The following is a 25559-nucleotide window of genomic DNA, read 5'->3' on the forward strand; positions in this document are numbered from 1 at the left end:
ACAAACTATTTAACTTCTCTGAGCCTCTGCTGTTTATTAACTGAGCGCTGCCAAAATAAGCTTCCTAAGACACAGAATTGGCTGTGCCAGCCCCCTGCTCAAGAATCTTTAGCGATTCTTTATTGCACTTGGATCCAATACTATCTCTTCAGCCTGGCATTTAAGGCCCTTCCTAGTCCGGCTCCCACTGACCTTGGCAGCCTCATCTCTCCTTCCTCCCTCACTCGTGAGCCCTCCGTGCTCCTGGCAGAATCAAACGTTGGCTGTTCCTTGACCTCAGCATTCTGGTCTCTCCTCCATGTGTGGGAAGGCCGTCCCTCTTTGCCTAGAACAAACTTCCTCCACATCTCTGACTTTCAGAATCCTTTTCTTCCTTCAGATTTCAGCTCAAATGACTGTTGGTAAAGTCTGCTCTGTTTCTCCCCAACATAAAGCGTTTTCTCTGACTCCAGATTGTTCCTGATCACTTTGGATGCCTCCTTTACCCCCCATCACCCTCTGCTTTAGACTCTTCTCTGAGAACACGTCCCTGGAAAATTCCCTGAGGACAGGGGCTGGGACAGTTAGAAAAATCTTTGTTTCCCCAGTTAATGCTTGCTCAATTTAACAATAACCATTAGCATTCAGATAGACCTTTAGGGTTGGCAAAGCACTTTAAAAATGTGATCTCATTTTATCTTCACAACAGCCCTATTGGAGAGGTACTCTTATTATGTCCATTTTATAGATGAAGAACTGAGGAAGGCAGAAGTCAAGTGACTTGTCCAGGGTCACACAGCTCATCAATGTCTGTAACAGGTTTTGAAGTCAGGCTTTCTTGGCCCTAGGTCCAATGTCATATCCATAATGACACCTAGTTGCTTACCGAATCCCACATTGACAGTGAAAAAGACTAGAGCATTTATTTAATTTGTCCCAAATCTCTTGATTACTACTTTAGGGCTCTTTCCATCCTACTACATACACGGTGTTCAGTTTATTCTTACATTTCCCCTCCTCCTATACTGGTAAGAAAAGTATCAAAAAAAAATCAGAGAACTTTCTAAGGAGAAGACGTGGAGGTTATTTAGCCTCATCTCTTAACTGTTACAGAAACGTCATTTATGAGATCCCTGAAAGTTAAGCAGTCAACCTCTGTTGGAATACCACCAGGTGCCAGGGGGAGCTCACAGTCTAGAAAGGTAGCTCATTTCTTTGTGGGCTTTTCCCATGCCTAGATGGGCCCAGCCACTTGACCAAGCTTCATGGCCATCTTTGGTTCCTACCATCATCCGTGGCCATCCCACATTTTCTGCCCCTTGTCCTAAGAACAGGAATCAGATCAACACTAACTTTTCTTCTAGAGAGTCTGTCGATTGTTACCCTATGCATGGCTCTACTCACAATCTGAGTGACCTCTTTGATAAAACCACTCTTCCTTGGCCACTACTTCCTAGAGGTGTTGCTATCCTCCTCGAGGGCAAGGATTGTTTCTTTTTAGTGTGTTTGTATCCCCAGGATTCAGCATAGTGGCTGGCACATAGGAAGTGATTTTCCCTTCATTCATTCCTTATTTAAGAATATTTTCCTTACACTAAGCCAAAACTTGAATTCCATTTATTGGTTCTAGTTCTGATCACTGATGGTCCATTGAACAAGGCTATTTCCTTTTCAATATGACAGTCATTTAGGTATTTGAAAGCACCTGTCATATTTCCCTTAATTCTTCTCTTCTCCAGATGAAATATCCCCAGTTTCCTGAGCCATTTCTCAAGGGATAGTTTCAGGACTTCTCATCACCCCAGGTGCCTTCCTTTTGGACATAGTTCAAAAGCCAATATCCATCTTAAGTTGGGGCTGTCTCATGTTTCAGTTATGATCTGGCCAACCCAAGGTACATGGGACTCTTACTATCAATGAATAACTTATTATGTGGATTGATTACCTTTTAAAATACCTGTCTATCTCTGGGATAATCCTAAAAGACTTATGATGGGAAAGGCATTCACCCCCAGAGAAAGAACTGTTGGACTCCTCTTTCACATCAGTGTATCTTTGGTCTTATTTGGGGTTCTTTTGTTTTGTATTAGTTTGCTCTTACAACAATGACAAATATGCAAGTGTACTTTGCATGACAATAAAAAATAACAAAATAACTGTTAGTCAGCAAGCTTTTCTAAAGTATCTACTATGTGCCAGACATCATGCTATACACTGGACATACAAAGGAAGACAAAACACTGTTGTGACCAACTAAAATCCCCAGATCTCTTTTGAATTGCTCTCCTCTTAGCTACCTCTTCTTCTTGTTGTTCAGTCACGTCCAACTCTTCATGACTCCATTTGGGGTTTTCTTGTGTAAGGGTTAAATTTAATGGTTAGACAGTAATTTTATGAAAGTATGTGGTCGCCAATATTTATTATATCTTGAGTCAGAAATTTATTTACAAATATTTACAAAACAGAGAGGAAACAATAAAGTAGAGAAATGTTAAGAGGTTAGAGAGATTATCTGTCCCATCAATCCAAATGCTTATTCTGGGTCTGCTTAATACAGGCAGAGATTAATTAGCTCTCAACTAGGAAGGTTAGTGGTGAGTAACCACTCAGCCTCCTCCAGGAAGGAAGCTAGTCTCTTAGGAAACTAGGAAAGGAGTCAGCCTTTCACTCCACCCAACGAAGTAGTCCAGGAGTCAGAGTCTAAGTTGAAGCTGAGCTCCAAGCTGCAGTCTCCAGCACAGCTCCCTCAAAGACTCCCCAGTTAGAAGACTATCTCCAGAAGACAATCTCTTCAAACTATCTTCTCAAAGACAATCTGCTCTGAGGGAGTTTGGGGCTTGCTTTTATGATGCTGAAGGTGTAAACTCTTATCAAAGGCCTCTAAAGGTGTCAACTCTGATCATAGGATTCTTGAGTTTGGAATCCATACCTCTTAGACTCTGAAGGTGCAAACTCTTATCAAAGGATTCACAAGTTTCTGGAGTTGTTGCCCATTTTAGTAAGTGACTTTCAAACTCTTCCATCTGGTTCAAGCTTTTTGTTGGTTCAATCAAAAGGTAGAAAAGGGAGAGTTAATTCTGTCTTCAGTCTAGTGAGGTACTAAGTAGGGGTACGTAATTTAGTGTTAACTCAAGATAGACAACAGAGTAAAGAATTCTCTTTCGCACTTGGCAAAGATACTGGAATGGTTTGCCATTCCCTTCTCCAGCTCATTTTATAGGTGAGGAAACTGAGGTCAACAGGGTTAAGTGACTTTCCCAGGCTCACACAGCTAAGTGTCTGAGACCAGACTCAAACTCTTAAAGATTGACTTTCCAGAATCTAAACCCATCCATTGCACCACTTAGCTGCCCCTTCTTATCACTCAGACAAAAAGAGAACCTTCCAAATTTCACTTTTTGTTTTTCCTACTCATATATCTCATTTTCCTGGGCAGAACGGGAGGGCAGAAACTTTTGTCTTTGTCTCTATATCTCCCCCAGTGCCTGGCATAGAGTAGATCCAGAGCACATGTTTGTTGGTTGATTAAATATAGGATGCTAATTTCTTCCTGCTAAATTTAATCACATTGGTCCTGGCCCAGCATTTGAGCCATCATGAATGCTTCCATAATTACAGATCAGGAAACTGAGACTGAGATGAGAGAAATGACTTAGGGAGGGTCTGGCAGCTCCCCTCTGCCCTGATCCACGATCCCTCCTCCAGTCTTTGTGGCTTCTCCCTGGACACAATGTTATCTCGGCATGTTCCCTTTTAGTCATTTTAGGGAGAGGTGAGCATACCCGGCCATCTGGACTGTGGCTATCTGTGAGTACATCTAGCTTCAGATCTGCCTCCCCAAACACTGCTTTGAAGAAAACAGGAAAATGAACCTCAGGGTTTTTGCTTCCAGCAGATTGCCCGAGGCTAGAGAGTTGCCTCACATGCTTTTGACTATTCTGTGACTCAAAACCCAGCAGCCATAAATAGCTTCTCTTTCTTTTTCTTTATATTCTTACATACAGTAGGTACTGCTGTTAGAGTGTAACCTCTTGGAGCAGTCAGGTGGTTCCATGGATAGAAAGCCAGGCTTGGAGATGGAGGTCCTGGGTTCAAAAATAGACTCAGACAGTTCCTAAGATAGGAAGGAAGGAAGGAAGGAAGGAAGGAAGGAAGGAAGGAAGGAAGGAAGGAAGGAAGGAAGGAAGGAAGGAAGGAAGGAAGGAAGGAAGGAAGGAAGGGAAGAAGGAAGGAAGGGAGGAAGGAAGGAAGGGAAGAAGGGAGGGAGGAAGGGAGGAAGGAAGGAAGGAAGGAAGGGAAGAAGGGAGGGAGGAAGGGAGGAAGGAAGGAAGGGAGGAAGGGAGGAAGGAAGGGAGGGAGGAAGGGAGGGAAGAAGGGAGGAAGGAAGGAAGGAAGGAAGGGAGGAAGGAAGGGAAGAAGGGAAGAAGGAAGGAAGGAAGGAAGGAAGGAAGGAAGGAAGGAAGGAAGGAAGGAAGGAAGGGAAGAAGGGAAGAAGGAAGGAAGGAAGGAAGGGAAGAAGGGAGGGAGGAAGGAAGGAAGGGAGGAAGGGAAGAAGGAAGGAAGGAAGGAAGGAAGGAAGGAAGGAAGGAAGGAAGGAAGGAAGGAAGGAAGGAAGGAAGGAAGGAAGGAAGGAAGGAAGGAAGGAAGGAAGGAAGGAAGGAAGGAAGGGAGGAAGGAAGGAAGGAAGGGAGGAAGGGAGGAAGGAAGGGAGGGAGGGAGGGAGGGAGGGAAGTTTTTCTTGGTCAATCTGCTATTCTGTAAATGACCACATGGGGGAAGTGAACCATCAAACTGGGCTTGTGCATGTTCTAAGACATGAACACAAGGGGGCAGCAGAGGTCTACGAAAAGCGCATCCCTTTGGTCATTGCAGTTTCAGGTGGCACGCCCGCCTCTTCCGCCAGTGGCTTCTTTCGATCTGAGATGAAATGCACCATCCACCGTCCTCTGGCATGCTCTGTGCGAGCATCATGATGATCCTGGACAGAGCGGTGAAATCTTTGAGTGTCCCCCCCTCGCCCCCGCCCCCTACCCCCATACTCCTTTGTTTGAAAAGCAGACCCCGCCCCTCCTTCCTCCACCACACCCACCCGCCTGGCCAGTTCTCCCACCTGCGCTTTGGGCACAGTAAGGCACCATAGCATGGATGCATTTCTCCTGGAGGCCTTCTGGAGACAGTCTCAACTTCAGCCGCCTAACCCTGACAAATGGCTCTCATTCGTTTCACAAACATTCATTATTATTTTGTTGATTGTTTCAATTTAAGAAAGTAATGGAGAAGCGTTAATAATGGTGTTAATGATTGTTATATAAATGCATATAAAATATTGTTGTAGAAATGTTATAAAATATCGTTATATAAATGTTTAAAATGTTAATAAATCAGATAAAACATAAAAGTGTGTTGTGCATACACCCTTCCCCCCAAATATACTAGCAGATGCCATGTCTTTTTTTTTTAAACCCTTACTTTGTCTTAAAATCTTCACTGTGTCAGTACCAAGGCAGAAGAACTTGCCCAGAGTCATCCAGCTAAGAAGGTCTGGGGTCAAATTTGAACCCAAGTCCTCCTGACTCCAGACCTGGTTTGGTTTTCTATTCACTGAGCCACCTAGCTGCCGCCCCCCCCCCCCCCCAATCTCTCTTTTTTATATTTATATCCTCAGGGATTATTATAGCAAGCCTGCATTCTGTGTGCTCAGTAAATGGTTGTTGATTGTCTGCTCCATTGTTTGCTTGACTAAGAACAAAGGACCCAAGAGAGAAATCTGGGGGGCCCCCCACCCCTGTGTTGGGGAGAGGCAGTGGGGTATAGAAAATGATCCAAAGAAGGAGACTGAGAAGGACCAACCTCAGGCATGGATAGAAGGAGAGCCCAGAAATGGCCATTCTGGGGGACTTCAGCACGTCCAAAAGGAAAGGATGATCAAAGACCACTAAGAGATCCTGAGTCTGGGAACTGGAAAAAGGTGGCTGGATGGGGCCATTCAGGGAGAGTGGCCAACCTCAGAGGAAGCAGCTTCAGAAGCCAGATGCTGATGGCAGGAGATACTGGCCCAAAGAAGAAAAAGGACACCCCCTCGGCAGGCACTATAGTGCGCCACCAGAAAGGATGGCTCCAGTCTGGATTGGTTTAAAAGCAACAGGAAGGATTCAGGAGCATCCTTCATGCATTGAAGGACCCTGGCATGGAGGAGGGCATCAGAAGACCTGGGGCAAAATCCTGATCCTGGAACTAACTCTCCGGGAAGGCCACTTTATTCCTAGGCAATAAGCCATCGTGCTTCCTCTCCTAAAGGATGTGGGGATAGTATAGTAGTAAGAGTATGGGACTTGGGAGCTGAGAGTGACCTCAGTTTGAATCTTGGTTCTAACACTTATTAATTGTGTGATCTTGGAGGAATTATTTTTTTCTTTGTGCTTTAGTTTCCATATCTGTAAGATGAGAATAAGGATACTTACAATGCCTACTTTACCGTCATTGAAAACCTTAATATATTATATGATGGGAACTTATTATGATAATTTCAGTCTTACCTCTGATTGTAGATTAAACTGTCCCTAGTAACTTGGGTTCTTCAGTCTCATCTTGAATAAAAATAAAAATAAATAAAATAATATTTTATTTTTATTATAAATTTATTTTTATATATTTAAATATATAAAATATATAGTATATTTAGATATATAATATATAATAAAAATATAATATGTATTATAAAAGTATATAAATATATAATAAAATATACAAAATAAATATATAAAAATAAAATAAAATATACTTTATATAATTTTGTATAATTTATTTACATTTTTATCTATATTATATAAATATAACATATTTATATAATATGTAAAATATTATAAAATAATAAAATAAAGATAAATGAAAAAAAATAAATACAAAAGAAAAAAATGACAGGGACTATATTGGTTTTTTAAATGGGTTAAAATCTGGCCAGAGATAGTTGCTAGCTGGGTATATGAGTTATTTAACCCTGTTTGTCTTGGTTTCCTCATCTGTAAAATGATCAGGAGAAGGAATTGGAAAACCACTCTGGGACCTGCCGAGAAAACCCCAAAATAGGTCATAAAGAATTAGGCATGACTGAAAATGATTAACTATCAATTACTCAGTGCTTAGCTCAGTGTTTTGTGCACGCCTGGCTATAAGTTGGGAAATAAAGAATCAAATCAAGGGGGGAAAGTATTCAGCCACTCAGTTGGCCCCTACTTTGAAATATGGAAGTTGTCATTCAGATCCAACCCCAAAGGGCAGTTGCTACTTCCCAAACATCTCCCTCAACTCAACACTTGCAGAGAGTTTTCTTTGTGCATGTAGGAAGAAGGAGGGGAGAAGGGAGTAGGTGATGCAGTGGAACTCATCAGTCCAACTTTGTTTCTGACAACAAAACGGAGCTCTGCCTCATTTAAGTCTGAATGCAGAAAAACTCCATCTAGCTTCTGCCTTTGGGAAGTTTTTTTTTAATTTATTTATTTTATATAAATTATTTATTTATAAATAATATTTATAAATAAAATAAATTTATTATTTATATACATTATAAATTAAAATTTTTAAAAAGTTTTTTAAAATTATGAATGCTCAAACCCATTAGATTATCTTTTATTTTTTAGCTCAGAGCCCCCAGTTGGGACAAAAATAAGCCTAGCATTTTAGGCAGAGATGTTAGACCTCTATCTCCCTCTCTGTGTGCCATTACAAACACTGTTCCTCTTTCCCCTGAAGTGCCCCTGTTCACCAATAAGAACATGAATAAATCCAAAAGCAGTTAAGAGTCATCATTCTCATCTAGAGAAAGTTAGCTTTGGATTTAGCTGGAGCAGAAGGTCTATACAAAACTTCAAAGGAAAGAAAAGGGGAAAAAACTTATGAATCAATGTTGGCCATCTCAGGTAGCAAAATGGGGAGCTGGGAAACAGCCTCTTCTTTGTCTGGTACTTAGTCTCCAAATAAAGAGTGGGTAACCACTCTCACATTGACTCTCACATGTCCTCTGTCTTCTGGAAGTGGAGACAGGTGGAGTACCCAGAGCCCAGCTTCCTCGTTCTCAGATCTCCTGCTCCTGGCACAATTTCATCTCTTTACTTGCTAAAATATTTCTTGCTGCTGCTCTATTTCTTCTCCAGCAGTCTCAACTGCCCCATAAGCCATTGGAGGCTGAGCTGGAGTAATGGTGGCAGGGATGCCAACCCCTCTCTCTCAGACCAGCAAACTGCCATCTGCATCAAGTGTTTATTAGATGAATTATAATCATATAATTGTCTACATTTATTTATATTATAATTATATATTTTTTTACATGTTATAGAATTATATATCTATATATTCCATTTCTCCATCAAATCACTTTCCTTTCCAGCCCCACATATCCCTGGCTACATGACTAACTCCCAGTATAGTTTGTCCTCCAGGGAAAGGGCAGCCCAACTCTGTGCGTCTCTTTAGCCCTCTCAAATTTTATCCCACCTGAAGAACTCCATTTGCAGAAGGTGTTGTTCCCTGTCAAAGGGGTATGAGCAGGCAACTTGGAGGCGCAGGGTAGAAGAATGACGAAACAAGCAAGTCACAAAGATGGGAGGAGGAGCCTTGGTGGAGGAGGAGGAGGACCCTCTTGTGTCCAGAGCCTGGAGCTGAAGGAGAAAAGCTGGGGGGAAATGTAGAAGGATTTTGATGAGGGAGCTCCTAACAGAGGTTCTCAATTTTCTCAGGAGGACATCTGCTAAGAACATGAGTAGGGTATATTTTAGACCTATATTATATTTCATATTATATACTTAGGCATATATATGGTATATTAAGGACCTATATTAGGTTTGTTAGATCTAAGGGTATATATATATATATATGGAAGGGTATATTTCAGACCTATATTATATTATATATTTAGACCTATATATATATATATATATATATATATACATATATATATATATATATATATATGGTATATTAAGGACCTATATTAGGTATGTTAGATCTAAGGGTATATATATATATATATATATATATATATATATATATATATACACACACACATACCCATATATATATATGGAAGGGTATATTTCAGACCTATATTATATTATATATTTACACACACACACACACACACACACACACACACACACACACACACACACACACACATATATATATAGTATATTAAGGACCTATATTAGGTATGTTAGATCTAAGGGTATATATATATATATATATATATATATATATACACACATACATACCCATATATATATATATATATACACATACATACCCATATATATATATATATATATATACACACATACATACCCATATATATATATATGGAAGGGTATATTTCAGACCTATATTATATATTTAGACACACACACACACACACACACACACATATATATAGTATATTAAGGACCTATATTAGGTATGTTAGATCTAAGGGTATATATATATGGAAGGGCATATTTTAGACCTATATTACATATTTAGACATATATATAGGGTATATTAAGGACCTATATTAGGTTTGTTAGATCTAAGGATATATATATATATATGGAAGGGTATATTTCAGACCTATATTATATTATATATTTAGACCTATATATATATATATGGTATATTAAGGACCTATATTAGGTATGTTAGATCTAAGGGTATATATATATATATGTATATATATACCCATATATATATATGGAAGGGTATATTTTAGACCTATATTACATATTTAGACATATATATAGGGTATATTAAGGACCTATATTAGGTTTGTTAGATCTAAGGATATATATATATATACATATATATATATATATATATTCGAAGGGTATATTTTAGATCTAAGAGCAATCCTTATTTCTTATTTTAAAGAATGTCAGAGAATCAATAAAGAATAAAAGGGCTGTCGTGAAATGGAGACAACTCAGTTGGGACTAGACAACATGGATCTATAGCATCATACTCTTGGTTTCCTCATCTGTAAAATGAAAAAGTTGTTCTCAGTCATCTCCAAAGTCCCCTCTCTCTTTAAATCTAGGATATGAGTTTGAATATTGGACCTCCCACATTCTATCTATGTGACTTCACCAAATCATTTAACCTTCTACACTCAGTTTCTTCCTCTGTAAAATAAGGGAGTTGGATTAGGTGACCCCCAAGTTTTCTTACAACTGCAATTCGGTGTGATTCTGTGATTTCAGGGGCAGAAAAAAGCCAAACACCCAAATACATTTCATATGGGGACGACAGCATGAAAAGACAAAAGAAAGATGTACAAAGAGTTGAGAAAGAAGTGACTGCTTTCCCCTGGAGGCTTTGTGAGTAAAATGGAGCTTGATTTGTGTCTTGAAGGAAGAGAAGAATTCTGAAGAACAGAGGGGAAGGGGGAGCCCATTATAGGCATCAGGACCCAGGAACAGCACCTGGTAGCCCAGTTTTACTGGCATGTGTACAATGAATGAGGAAGAGTCATGAAAAATCCAGTTGGAAAGGTTGGCTAGAAGCAGAGGGCAGAGAGCTTTGAATGCCAGGCTGCAAAATCTCACCTTCTACAGACATCTTCTCTCATCCCCCCTTCTTTTTCCTCCCCCTTTCAGATTACTTTCATCGATGTCTACACACTTTTAATCTATTCAGGAATTTATGTGTAATCTCCTCCATTCAAAGGTGAGCTTCTTGAGGGCAGAGGCTGTTTTTTATTTTTAATTTTTAATTTTTTTCCCCTTTCTTTGTAGCTCCAAAATTTAGCCCAGTGCCTGAGAAGAGGTAAGCATTTAAGAAGTGTTTGTTGACTGGCTTATTGTAAAATGAAGTGCCTGGATTTAGAAGATTCCCTACTGTCTCTTCCAGCTCTCACATTCCATCATCCTACAAATGTTGGAAAACCACATTCTTTTCTAGATGGGACATTTTTATTTGTTAAAAAAAAAAAAAGGAGAGTCCTTGATGACTTGCATCCTCCTCCTCGAGAGTGTGAAGCATCTTGGCACAGAGAAAAGGGTATTGCGCTAGGAGGGAGGTAACTTGGGTTTGAATCCTGCCCTTGGCACTCATTCCTGGTGTAAGCTCAACCAAGTGAGTCACTGTGCTGAGATAATAAGAATACGCAGGAGTCAGGAACGTTCCCATAAATCAGGATTCTTCACCTTTTGGTGGGTGCCATGGATCCCTTCAGCATTCTGGGGAAGCCTATGATAAATCCCTTCCCAGAAGAAATGCCTAAAATAAAATCCATATTGGATTACAAAGGATAGCAATTATGTGGAAATCTAGTTACCAGAATATCTATTTTTTTAACCAAGTTCACAGACTCAGATAAGAAGCCCTGCCCTGCATTAAGAGGCAAGAAGACGAGACAGCACGTCTCTGGCTCCCATTCAAGGGCTTTTCAGCTCAGAAAAATCTGCCAGAGTGTTTTGTCCCCCTGGCACAGCCTTCAGAGTCCCGGGTCACCGCCATGATGTGATGAAAGAAGGACTTTTGTAGCTGAGATAATGCTTGTTTCTCATAACTAATAGTAAAGACACCGGACACCTTTCCTTTCAAAAGAGCGTCTAGAATTTCTTTGGAGCATTCTTGAGATTTAGAGCAAGAAGGGGCCACAGGCTCATGGAACACAACTGGCAGGGATGAGAGGTTGTGGAAAGAGCACCGAGGGGACAGATGGGTGGCTCACTGGCTAGAAAACCAGGCCTGATTTTCAAATCAAGAAAACAATAGTTCAGGTCCTGATTTGAATGATCGGGGCCATCACTTAACATAAGTCTCAGTTTCCTCATCTGTAAAATAAAAGACCTTCACTCATCCTTTGAGGTCCCTTCCAGCTTTAAATCTACAATCTTAAAAGTTTTTTTTAATTAAAATTTAAAATTTTATTTATTTTTAATTTAATTTTAATTTTTAATTTAAATTTTAATTAAATAAATACATTAAATTAAATGATAAATTTTAATTTAATTTTTAAAAAATGTTTTTCCTTCTTAAAATTTTTTTTTAATACACCCTTACCGTACAACTTAGAAACAATACTGTGTATTGGTTCTAAGGCAGAAGAAGAGTAAGAGTTAAGCAATGGGGGTTAAGTGACTTGTCCAGGGTCACACAGCGAGGCAGTGTCTGAGGGCAAATTTGAACCCAAGGCTGTCTCTCTATCCACTGAGCCCCCTAGCTGCCCCCATTTTCCCTGCTTTAAAGAAAAAGAAGACAGGCAGCATGCTATCGTGGCTAGAGAGCTAGTCTCTAAGTCAGAAAAATCTGAGTCCAGTGTGACTCTGGGCCAATCTCAGTGCCCAAGACTCTGCTAGAAGACTATTTAGAGACAAGTTGCTAATCTACATCAGTAAAGAACATTTCCTCACTGGAAGTTGCCTACATCAGTGAATCTTCATTCTGAATCGAAAAGACAATGAAGCTGAGGTTTATTCAACACCTACTATGTGCAAGGCATGGTGCTAGGTGATGGGAATGCCAAGAAGGAAAATAAAGCTGTCTCTCCTCTCAATGAACTGACAGTCTTTGAGGGGATCAGATAAATGACTTAGCCAGAGTCTCATAGCTACGTAAGTGATCTTGGATCTTTCTGCCTCTATATCTCACTATACCATGTTGAAAGTTCAGTGCTTTGCCTGCATTTTGAGGATAAAAAGGCAAATCACCAAAGGGCTGGCCACCACGTGATGGGTTCTTTTCCAGCCAGAGTAAATCATGATTATCATCATCACTGATGATGGCTGAGCAAAAACAGGGGGAAGCCCTCATGCCAGTGAGATCAATGAAATTGTCGATCCTTGAAATATTGAGGGAACTCATATGAATCTTCTCCAGAGGCAGTGTTGCTCAGTGGATAGAGAGGCTTTGTTGGGAGTCAGGAAGAACGAGTTCAAATCCTGCCTCTCACGCACAGGAGGTCAAATCAACTGCTCCATGTCCCAGGCAATTTTACAACACACTAAGTTTTAGAGCAAGTGCCTTGACAAAGGGGAGTTCTTAAGCATTCCCTACCAGTGAAATCACAGGTTGGACCAAACCAAAAAAAAAAAAAAAAGAAATCAGACTTCTTAAGATTAGGCTTTGGACATATTTACAAAATATAGAACTATAATCAACTTAAAGAAAATACCTTTTCCAAGAGCATCCAGGGCTGGGCAATGGGGGTTAAGTGATTTGACCAGGATAACACAGCTAGGATGTGTCTGAGGTCATACTTGAACCCAGGACCTCCTATCTTCAGATCTCCTATCTTGCTCTGTATCCATGAGCCATCTAGCTGCCCCTATAACCAACTTCTTTTTTTTTTTTAAACCCTTACCTTCCGTCTTGGAATCAATACTGGGTATTAGCTCCAAGGCAGAAGAGTGGTAAGGGCTAGGCAATGGGGGTCAAGTGACTTGCCCAGGGTCACACAGCTGGGAAGTATCTGAGGACAGATTTGAACCCAGGACCTCACATCTCTGGACCTGACTCTCAATCTACTGAGCCACCTAGTTGCCCCCCCACCCCCACCCCGCATAACCAACTTCTAAGAGGAACAGGGACAAACTTTACCTTTAAGGTTGCTGTTAGGAAGAACAACCTCTGTCCCCATCCTAGGTCCACCCATCCCTTAGAAGCCTTTGTTGCAATAAAACACTGGCTTGCAGAGACCCTAGGTAGCAATCCCATGTTCCCTTCATTTTGCCTTTTAATTTGAAGAAAAAGTTGAAATTGTAGTTTCTTGCTTAGACTTTGGTTTTCAACGTGTAGATGAATTCTGTGACTGGAACCTCTATTGCATCCTCCCTTTGAGGATGCCTCCAAGTATGTGGGCTTCCAGGGCTCCGACCAGGAGCAGTGTGCTCCTTGACTAAATGGCAACCACATGGAGGTCCTGCCAGGGAAAGAGAGCAGGATTTGGAACCAGAGGTCATGGATTCACATCCCAACTCAGCTACGTACTACCCGCATGGCCTTGGATGAGTCTTCTCATCTGTCAAATGAAGTGACTGAACTAGGCGATCTCTGCAATCCCTTCCAGCCCTCAGCTTATGATCCTAGCAGCCACCCTACGCTATAGGAATTTGGGGTCAACCCAACCATAGACAAAGCTCAAGGGGTCTGGGGTATACAGTGAATTGAATAGTTTTCAGAAGTCATATAACAGGGAAGTAGTGTCATGGAAAAAGCACAGTGGTTAAAAAGACCTGGGGTCTGATATTTATTTTATGGGTGATCTTGGTCACATTGACATATCTCTCCTTCTCTCTCTCTATCTCTCTCTCTCCCTTTTCCCCTCCCTCCGTCTCTCTCTCTCCCTCTCTCTCTGTCTCTGTCTCTCTCTCTCTTCCTCTCCCCCAATCTCTTTCTCCCCATCTCTTGTTCTCTCTCCCCTTCTCTTTCTTCCCATCTCTTGTTCTCTCTCTCCCCATCTCTCTCTCCTTCTCTCTTTCCTCGTCTCTCTCCCCAAACTCTTATTCTCTCTCTCTCTCTCTCTCTCTCTCTCTCTCTCTCTCTCTCTCTCTCTCTCTCTCTCTCTCTCTCTCTGTCTGTCTCTCTCTCTCTTCCTCTCCCCCAATCTCTCTCATTCTCTCTCTCCCTATCTTGTTCGCTCTTTCTCCCCATCTCTCTCTCTCCCCATCTCTCTCCCTCTCCCCATCTCTCTTCCTCTCCCCCAATCTCTTTCTCCCCATTTCTCTCTCCCCATCTCTTGTTCTCTCTCCCCTTCTCTTTCTCCCCATCTCTTGTTCTCTCTCTCCCCATCTCTCTCTCCTTCTCTCTTTCCTCGTCTCTCTTCCCAAACTCTTACTCTCTCTCTCTCTCTCTCTCTCTCTCTCTCTCTCTCTCTCTCTCTCTCTCTGTCTGTCTCTCTTCCTCTCCCCCAATCTCTCTCATTCTCTCTCTCCCTATCTCATTTGCTCTTTCTCCCCATCTCTCTCCCTCTCCCCATCTCTCTTCCTCTCCCCCAATCTCTTTCTCCCCATCTCTCTCTCCCCATCTCTTGTTCTCTCTCCCCTTCTCTTTCTCCCCATCTCTTGTTCTCTCTCCCCATCTCTCTCTCCTTCTCTCTTTCCCTGTCTCTCTCCCCAAACTCTTATTCTCTCTGTTTCTCTCTTTCTGTCTCTGTCTCTCTGTCTGTCTGTCTCTCTCTCTTTCTCTCTCTCCCCCCTCTTTTTGTCTCTATCTCTGTCTCTTTCCACTTTGTACAAAATGAGAGGATTGGACCCAGTGGATTCAGCATTCCCTTCTGGTGATTCCCCTTCCTGGCAACAGCTTAAAACCCATTTGTGAGAAGGAAAAACAGGAGCCACAACACATAAACCAGGGACTGTCCACACAAAGTCCCTCTCACAAAGTGGATTGCCCGCTGGTCTATAGCCATACATAAATCCAAGAACAAAGTTTTTGTTTTGTTTTTGCTCCTGCGTGTTTGGGTCTCTGTCAGGATGCTGTTACCTCCTGGCTGGTCTGGAAGTGGGACATGAGGCCTCCTGGCAATTTTTATTGCTAACCCACAGGCATCCTTAGATGCCCAAAGGACTAACTCCTTGCTGGCTGCTGCCACTTCAGGATAGTAGATGCCATATTAGAGGCTTGGATCGATTCATGATCGATATTGACGATGACTCCCATTTGGATGCCAAATCGGCATTCGCAAAAACACAATTCTATCACTCCCTTCTCACTCAAAAATCTTTAGTAGCTCCCTATTGCCACTAAGAGTACAAAATCCTCTGTCTGGCATTTAAAACCCTTCACACCATGACTCCTACCCACCTTTCCAGCCTCATATTACTTCCCCTCAGGAATTTCCCATTCCAGTGAGACTGGCCTCTACCTCTACCTAGATTGTATGGGCAGCCAAGAGGCACAGTGAATAGAACGTCAGGCCTGGAGTCAGGAAGATCTGAGTTCAAATCTAGCCTCAGACACTCATTAGCTAGGTATGTGCCTTAACTCATGTAACCTTACTTAAGCCCCTGGTAAGTCCCTTAACCCTATTTGCCTCAGTTTCCTCATCTATAAAATGAACTGAAGAAAGAAATAGCAAACCACTATAGGATTTTTGCCAAGAAAACCCCAAATGGGGTCTAGGAGAGTGAAAAAATGACTAAACAAAATATAGATGGCATTATATATCCTACATTTGTGTGTTTGCACAAGGAGTCCCTCGTTGGAGAAATGCACTCTCCCTTGATGTCTGCCTCTTAGAATCTTTGGCTTTTTTCCAAGTCTAGTTCAGGGGGCCCCCTTGTATGTGAAGCCCTCTGATCCCCTGCCCCCTCCCCCATTTCTTAGCACTCCAAATCCTAATACTTTGCATTATTCTGTATATATTGTTCACTTATTGCTTTATGGATAGGTGGTAACATCTTGGCAGAATATAAACTTCTTGAAGGAGGACAGGACCCATTCGCTTTTCCATGGCCATCGTCTAGTGCAGTATCTTGCACAGAGCAGGCTCTTACCTGGTTTTGTTTTTAATTGAATCAAATGGCTGATGATTATAATCATGTGACCTAAACACATCCTGAGATTTCTGATGATGCTTCCCTCTTGCCCCACATCATTTAATTTGATTCATATTAGAAAACGGTCTCCATTGAGGTCTTTCGAAGACGCTTGGACTCTTCTTCCTCTAGGAACCCTCTCTCCCATCCTGGCTCCGCTCAAGAGCTCCTTCTCTCCAAAGGCCCTTCCCCACCCCTCCACAGGAGCAGCGTCCCCCAAACAACTACGGACTTGTTTTTGCACGCGTCCTGCCTATTTGCTCCCCCAGTGATCCCCCCGTAAAAGAGTCCTCCTCAAGGGAAAGGACTGTCTGACTTTTGTCTTTGTATCGCCAATGCTTGGCACAGTGCCTGAAACATGGTAGCCTATTCATAAATGCTTGTCGATGGGTTGGCCAATTAGGCAAAGCGACTCGAGGCCAGCGCCGGGGACAGCCAAAACGTCTCCCTCCCACCCCCTTCCCTCATCATAGAGGAGAGCGTCACCCCCAAATAGCCCCCCTCCCCCAAGCAAATGCCCGCTGGGGCCCTTGCAGAAAGCATCGGCAGCCAGTTTGAGAAAGTTATGCTGTTTTTATTTCACAGGACAGCTCCACGTCAAACCAGCGGCTTGGTCTACAGGGCACCATCAGCGTGTGGGAGGGACAGACAATCTAACGAAGGACATTTGGTCATATCATACAGAAACGCGTCCAGAGGAACAATGACGAGCATCGAGGGGGCAGGGAGAGCACAGTTTCCCGGGGGTGGGGGTGGGGGGTGGGCTTGTTCGTATACAGTGAGATGGGGTGGGGGTGGGGAGACGAGAAATGCCAGCCACTGGAAAGTGATCAAAGTCGTCTCTACTGCCAAACCATGTAAACGGTCACACTGCTAGGAGATAATAGAGTCCAAAATGTACAAAAGAATCTCTATGCAGGATATACTTTCTGTCCAGTAAAGGAAAGTGCACTAAAGTTTGGGTCACAGAGAACAGTCTTGTTGGAGGTGGCTGGCGTGGAAGGGTCCAAAGGGAAAAAGGAATCCGCGGATAGGGGAAGGGGAGTTGGCAGGAGCTGCCAAGCCAGCACCAGAGCGTGGGGGGCTGCCTAGCTCTGGGAAGAGCCGCCTCGGGAAGCCTGGAAGAGGGGAATGGAGCAAGACCCCGAGGGGACAGGAATGCCACTCTTTCCTGCCCACTCCTGCCATCTGGGGGGAAGCCTTGACCCAGGTGGGAATTCTGCTGGTCCCTCTGAAGATGGAAAACCCAGACTACCCAGGAGAAGCAGGTGTCCAAATCTGAACCCAGGCTTGAGATGTCTGAATTTGTCTGCACAGCAGAAAATCATCTCATCAACAACTCTTCCTCCTCCCAATTCCTTGCTGTCTCTCTCCCTTCCTTCCCCCCCCCCATCCACATCACCCCATTTAAGTCGGGGACCCTTCTGGGCTTCCCAGTGGATACTCATGAGACAGCCTAAAAGAACAGCCTGGGAGGTGTGAACTCTGACATTTCATGTGACTCTGGCCAAGTCACCTCACCATTCTAAACAGAGATCTCCTCATCGGCAAAAAAAAGAAAAAAAAGATAAAAATACTTGTTCTATCTGCCTCCCAGGGCTGTTCTGAGGGAAGAGCTTCATGAACCTTAAAGTGCTAAGTAAATGAGTTATTATTATTATCATAGTTATTATTGTTCCTTGTTGGGGAAAAAGGGTGAATAAGTGAAAAGATCAGGACTCAAAAGACTGGGGAAGGGAACTGTGGCATTTGTCTTGGGGTCTGTCCTTTGGCCAGGTTCTGCGCTTTAAGGGCCAACATACTACCACGTAGTAGGAAGGCCTCCACATTCATGCTTTAAAGAATGAGAAAACCCAACAAGGCAACCCAAGAAAACCAGCCAAGCAGCCAGTCCAAGTAGCTCAAATAGAAAAGTCCCATTTATGAAAGAGCCTTCCGGCAGCCCACATTGCCCTTTATGTTTTGCATTTTGAGAGAAAAATGCTCGCTAGCTCTTTATCTACTGTCCCCTCACTTCATATCCAAGAATCCAACATTTCAGAGTAGGAAGGGACCAGGTAGCCATGGAGGTCAATAATCCCCGCTGCATCAGGTCCAACAGGTGTTCCTACTGTCTTTGCTGAAAGACCTCCAAGGAAGGGAGGCCAGCATCCTCTGGAGGCAGCCCATTCTACTCTTGGGCAATTCTCCTTGTGAGAAGTTTTTGCTTTCAGGAAGTTGGAATTTGCTTTTTCCCACCCCACCATTTCCATCGAATGTTCCTAGTTGAGCTCTGTGAGGCAGAAAAGGGTAAATCGAATCCCTCTTCCTCATGACCGCCCTCAAGTACTTCAAAAAACAGATGTGTGTCCTCCCCCCAGCCCAACGTCAACTTTTCTCTTCTGCAGGATGGTTATTCCCTCTTTCCTTCCGCCAATCCTCATGTGGCACAGACTCAAAAGTCTGCCACCATCTTCGCTGACCTCCTCTGAACACTTTCCAGTTCATCTTCTTGCCTTTCTATCAGATAAGTGGCTCATCTCTTCCCCCAACCCCTACTGCTCCATCTCTTGATTAAAAGGTCCCCTCCTCCCTTGGGAATTTAGCCCAATGGTACGAAAGGAAAGAAATCGGGTGGCATTCACTCTCCATGCTCAGGATTCATGCCAATCTTGTATTCTGGGATTTTCTAAAGGCGCTTAAAGGTGAGAAAACATTCGCACTGAAAACAAGAAAAGGCAAGAATTTCATAGAGACCCACAGTTACTAAAGAGGAAAAGAAAAAAAGAGAGGGTTGGGGTGGGAAGCACGGTTTGATCTCAAGTCCCCGAGAAAGATTGGCAAATGATGGTCCTCTCTCCAGGACAACAAGGGAAACTGGACCAGAAATCATATCTTTGGTCAGTTTTAAATGAATGTCTCACTGGTTCATCTTTAGAACAGACTGAGCACCTGCCCCCCCAGAAAGACAAAAAGGCTTTGGCCTCAAGAGTTCAACTAAGGTGAAACAAACAGAACAAAAAAACTCCAGAAAGCCAGAGAACTAGTTGAGATCATCACAGTTTTCAACAATGCTAACGAACAAGTGTGTAAACACCACTTCCCCTTTTAAAATTGATTATACTGAGGACTACTACTAACTACATTTCCCCCCTCACACACACACACTGTACAATGAAAGATTAGGTTGGGGGGTTATTTTTATATTGATCTATATACTAAGTGCAAAGATTTGGTGAGTGGCACTGGCTACCATTAACTTTTAGCCTTTTTTTTTTTAATACAGTTTACATTTCAATAATTACTTTTCTAGCATTTCAACAAATACAACAATATCAATCAGACTAGAACAGGTAAGGGTCGGGAAGATACGTGTTGTGAAACATGCATGGGTCCTGGCTGTCGAGAGAAAGCAATAGCAAAAGATCATGATGAGTTTTTCTTCCATTTTCTTCCACCCAGCAGGTCAGTATTCACATTGGGGGAAAGATAGCTACGGTACTTCTTTCTACCCAGGTGGGAGACTTTTTCTGAGTGAGAAAGCATGAAATAATTCCATAGGGAGAAAATGGGGTGCTGAAAAGAAAATGACTAAGTCTTTATCTCCACCAGAGCCCAAGCCAATGAGAAATTCCATTGGGGGAAATATAACCGGCAAATTTGGAGAGTGGGGAAATAATCGCCCCAGTGGATGGGTAGAATGTTTCATTTTGTAATTGGTTGTCTCTGTGGTACAGGACCACTCGGTCAAAATGGCGCAAGTACTAAATTTGGATCTGTGGCTCTTCCGTGGATGGGAAGAAAACTTTCGTCCCTAGACAATACAAGAGGATTGCAAATAAGTAGCCAAAATTTGCCATTCCCTCTATTTTTTTAGATGGGTGATTTAATTTTCTCTTATAGGAAATTTTAAAAAAGTGATCACTAGGGTACTTACTACAGAGATCATATGGTATAGTGGACAAAGTACTGCACTGGGAGGGAAGTGACCTAGGTTTTAGTCCCACTCTGTCGCTTAGCAGCCTTGTGTCCTTGGACAAGGTTGCTACTCTTCACCTCAGCTACCCAATCTCAAAAATGGGGATAATGGTCCAGCAGGGGATTGAGCCAGGTGATCTTGGACCTCTTTTTATAACGAAGATTTCCAATTCACAAAACCAGGACTGGCCTGAGGCAAAATTGTGATGGATGTGAAACTAGTCTTTGGTTCCCCCCTCTCTACGTGCCCACTTTCCTCCTTTTCGCAGCATTCAGAACCCTTTCCCTCTTCAGGCACCTGATGTCTTCATGCATCCTGGCTCTTGCTATCAGACAGGAAAACATCCCATTCATTAACACTAAGACCTGAGGATTTAATATGACATGCTTCATGTGGGGAGGGAATACTCTTATATTTTTCAAAGGGCACACAGGTCAATGCTTAAGCTAAAAGAATGAATCACTAATGGGAGAGTTCCAGGGATCTTTGAAGGAAATGTTCCTGTGGAGCCAGAAGGACCAAGGCAGAAATTCCCTCTGATGCATCTAGAGAGCCTTGCAAGCAACATATACTATTATTGATGCAAGATGACAACTGGCTCTTTGAGAGGCTGGCAATAAAACTCTACCACCATCCACCCTTTTAATCCCAGCAAGCAGGTTTCCAGGGGGTTGTTGCCCAGTTGATGTTTGAGCAGAACTTCCCTTGCGTGGAAATAAATACCCAGAGACCTAGGGAAGTATGGGTGAATAAAGAACTGGAAAAAGTGAGCAGAGAATTCTCCAGGATGGATATTCAAGAGCTAAGTAAGAAGGCTCAGATTCAAACTGGCTTCGCCTGTGCTCCAATACCCTGTGGCTTTTGGCACATCCCTGGGGGAAATGGATTCAAGAGATCAGAAGAGAAAAGAAAATCAACTAAGAGAGACACAGAGGGTCCTGAACCCCGTCAGGAGAGAGAAGACTCGATCATCATACACTAAGAAATCATGCATCCCAGTTCCATCAGCACATTTTCCCCTCCCCAAAAGGAGGAAACAAAGCAATTTCATTTGCATAAACTCTACCAGCTGTATTACACAGTATAGAAAGTGCAAACTCTTACCCCATCAGACTGGCTCCTGTCTGATCTGGTCAAATATGGCTCATGCGTTTCATGCAAGAGGGAGGACCCCAACCCAAGGTAGACTCTCGGGAATTACTGTGCAACTTGAAATAAACCAATGGAAACCAAAGCCTCCTTGCCTGTTTAGTCCCAATTTGACACGGTGATAATTAGTAAAAAAAAGAGAAAAAGGCAAATTAAGGATTTCCCAAACAGTCTAAGTTAAACCACTATAGTTACATCTATCGGTTTATTACTACTGCTCTGTTGGGTCTGGAAGTATTCAACACCACTGTATTCTCTTTTTTTTTTCCTTTTTTTTTAAACACATACAACACTGTGCTACGTTTCGGCTTAGGTACTTATAATCCCCTTTTCTACGCACAAATACAAGGGTTTGGTGGTTGGGGGTGGGTGGCAGGTTCTTATTGTCCATCTCTAGTATACCTTAATGGCAGACGGCTGACCCTTCTCCCTCTCGTGGATTACCGGGAGTCTTTCAAGGCTCGGAAAGAAGGGTTCCCCGGTCACTGAGGATAACCTGTTGGCCAGCGGTGTGGCTGTCTCCTTTCTGAGTTAGATGGCGCCAGAAGTGACACCACAGTCTCTCGAGACGCCCATTTCCGTGGAAGGGAAGTCTCCAAAGGTCAGTGTCCTATTGCTTCATGCACAGTTGCTGCGTGCCCCCCAAATCTCCCAGAGGAGCCCCACGAGTCCAACCCAACCACTCTACGGGAGATGTTTAGTGGCACAGGTCTGAGGTAAATCTAATTGTCATAAAAAGGAACATGATGCTTTATACACTTGGTATGTGTGTTTACACATAGAGTATATGTATATAGATGCATAAATATGTATATATATACACACCCACAGACACATACGTACATATCTATATATATATAGAATAATTTCCAGTGACAATATGCAGAGTAAGCCTTTTTACACTTGGCCGCAATCTTAGGAAAAGCTTCTGTTCAGAGTACTTCAGTGTATGTACACAGCCTATGCGTATATACACACACTCTATGTCCATCTGTTTCTGCAAATAGATAAATACAGATGGCGACCTCAATGCTCCGCACACCTTTGCCGCTCAAGCCGTCTTTGGACCATTTTTCTTCTCCTGATCCCAAAAGGCATCCCCACGCCGGGGTTTGCCCTGGAAACGACAACTCGGTTTTCCTTCCTCTGAGGCCGTTGGGTGCCGGCACTACATGGTCCCCGACTTGTCGGTGGAGCTGTTGGGGAACATCTTTTCAGTGGGGGTCACCGCGGGGCTGCCCATCCCTGAGCTGCTGCTGCTGCTGGATCGGTGCTGGACGACGGGGCGGATGGGCCGCATGGGCGGGGGTCGGAGCTGGGCACCCGCCAGCCGAGCCGACAGCGCGGGCTTGAACGTGGTCATCATCTCGGTGGTGGAGCTGCTGCTGCGGCGCATGGCGGCATCTGGGTCTCGGATGACGATGGTGTGCAAGGGGCTGGCGGGTTCTGAGCTAACGGAGCCCAGGGGTGGGTTCTTCATGGGCTCTAGAGTGTCCAGGACCACATCTGGAGCCTGCTTGACAGTGTTTTGTCTTTCAAGCTCTCGAAGCTCGTGGAGGGCAGTGCTCATGGTCTTCTCGATGTCCTACAGGGAGGGAAGAAAGCAAAGCCATCAGCATCCCCAACCCTACGAAAGAGCCAGCATGGGGTCATGAAGAGGGCACAGGACTGGGTGTCAAGACTCCCCTGCGCAGGGGGTCTCTCTGGGCTTCAGATTTTTCATATGTAAAATGGGGGTGATCTTCCCATCCCACTACCCTATCCTTATATTGGGGGGTCAAATGGATACCAAAGTGTTCTTAAAAGTTCTAGGCAAATGGAAGCGACGACTCTGAGCCTCTAGCATTAGTTTCTACGTTCTCTTACTCTTAGCACCAGAGAAGACTTTAGAGTTTTATCTAGTACCCACCTGGCCCCTCTACACCATAACTGGCAAACCTCCAGTCTTGGTTGGAGCATCTCTAAGGACCCTTCCAGCTCTAAGTCTATGATCCTACGGCCTCTGGGAACAGGGAACTTAATTCCTTAACAACGCAGCATCTTTAGGTTGTGAGCCATCTTTCCTTGTTATCAAATAGATTGAACCAAGAGCTCCCTTTCTATGACTCCTACACAGCATCCCTAATCCTGCCCTCTGGAGCTACACAAAAAAAAATGTCTATTCCCTACATGATAGACGGGGGAAAATAGGGACTGATCTGGGAACTTCATTGGAAAATGGAATTCCCAAATGAGGAAAACCCCTTACCAGGCTTAAGAACCTTCCCTCTAAGACTGAAGAACCTTAGAAAGAGGACTAAATAGCTGAGAGGATGCGTCCAAGTGATAACCCTACAGAAATTCCCAAGTTTTCATTTCTCATCTCAAGTCAGAAAATAACTGCTTCTGGGATATCAATTAAACACAACTTCCCAGGTGTAAATATTGAGATTTCTCAGAACCTGGACTTCTCCTTCTGGAAGGAATCTCTGCCTTTGAGCCTCCTTCCTCTGTTTCACTGGTTCCTCTCAGAAGCTGAATCCTAAAAGAAAACTCTCAAGCCAGTTGTGTCTTCATCCCTCTCTAGGCTCCACTCTTGGCTCTCTAGTTTTTCTCTACTACAAGTACCTGTGCCCGCCCGCCCCAGCCCCCTTTTCAGTTCCCTACAATATGTTCTCTTCCTCCACTAGAATGTAAGCCTCTAGAGGGAAGGGCCTGTCTTTTTCCTTGTATTTGTACTTCCAGCACTTAGTACATTGTCAGTACATAACAAATGGTGTTTACTAGATGGCCTCAGATATCTTTTTCAAGTCTGAGATTATACGATTCTCTGACTCTTAATAATCTTAGCTAGATCCAAACTTTAGAAAAAAAATTTCAGTAAGTAAAGTTCATTTTCATTGGTGGAGTCCTTCCATTCCCCTTTCTCAATCCTGTTTCTTTTTCTTATCTTTAGTCCTTGCCCCACTATCCAGATGCTATCCACTGGCATCGTCTTCTCTGGCTGCCCACAATTCCCACTATGGGACCACACTAGGGCTTCCCCTCCCCAGGCAGGGCTCCAACCTCCAAACCTTCCTCACCCAATTGGCTGAAGCAAAACTTACCTGTCTTGAGTCCCATGTTTTCAGGGCCTTGCTAGATGACTAGTGATAATTTGACAAATTAACTGGAACTAAAATGTTAACATTTGACAAAGGCTCAGTGTTATCCCTTCTAGAAAATATCTGCATTTTAAAGAAAGGCACAAACCTAGGGAGAAATAGTGATACCAACCCCTTCCTCATCTCCATTCTATCATATACCTTCTCTCTCCTCCTCTATCCCTGCCTCTCAAGAAGAAAGTGGCCCTTGTCCCTGGCAGGGCAAATTCCTCCCATTCTATTCTGTCTTTCTTGATACTTTCTTCTCTTTAGATTTTCATGACACTTCTCTCTTCTCCTACTTCTACTGAGACAGCCTGCTCCTGCCTCGTTCTCCTTTGCTGGACCTTCATCCAGCTCATGCTCATTATCCATGGATATCCCCCAAGGTTCTATCCTGGGCCTTCTCCTCACCTCTATGCTTAGTGATTTCATCAATTCTCATGGATATCTTCTCTTGATGCTTATCAAATTATCAAATCCACTCATCCACTCCTCTCTCCTAACCACTAGTTTTGTATCTCCAATTGCCTAGTGGACCTCTTGAACTGGATGTCCCAACCACTAGTTTTGTATCTCCAAACTGCTTAGTGGACCTCTTGAACTGGATGTCCCAACCACTAGTTTTGTATCTCCAAACTGCTTAGTGGACCTCTTGAACTGGATGTCCCAACCACTAGTTTTGTATCTCCAAACTGCTTAGTGGACCTCTTGAACTGGATGTCCCAACCACTAGTTTTGTATCTCCAAACTGCTTAGTGGACCTCTTGAACTGGATGTCCCAACCACTAGTTTTGTATCTCCAAACTGCTTAGTGGACCTCTTGAACTGGATGTCCCAACCACT

General features: G+C 43.1%; 1 protein-coding gene across 6 annotated transcripts in view; it reads right to left on the reverse strand.

The window, feature by feature from the left end:
* Positions 1-17037: 17037 nt before the first annotated feature.
* SRGAP3 (SLIT-ROBO Rho GTPase activating protein 3) overlaps positions 17038-25559 on the reverse strand; it is a 287676-nt gene continuing 279154 nt past the window's right edge. For all 6 annotated transcript variants that reach the window (XM_007500149.3, XM_056804578.1, XM_056804579.1 and 3 more), the window contains one exon: positions 17038-23176. In XM_007500149.3, the coding sequence (XP_007500211.2) occupies positions 22760-23176 (417 nt within the window). In that variant the 3' untranslated portion in view covers positions 17038-22759. The remainder of the gene's footprint in view (positions 23177-25559) is intronic.

Source organism: Monodelphis domestica, chromosome 7 (genome assembly GCF_027887165.1).
Source record: "Monodelphis domestica isolate mMonDom1 chromosome 7, mMonDom1.pri, whole genome shotgun sequence".
Lineage (NCBI taxonomy): Eukaryota > Metazoa > Chordata > Mammalia > Didelphimorphia > Didelphidae > Monodelphis > Monodelphis domestica.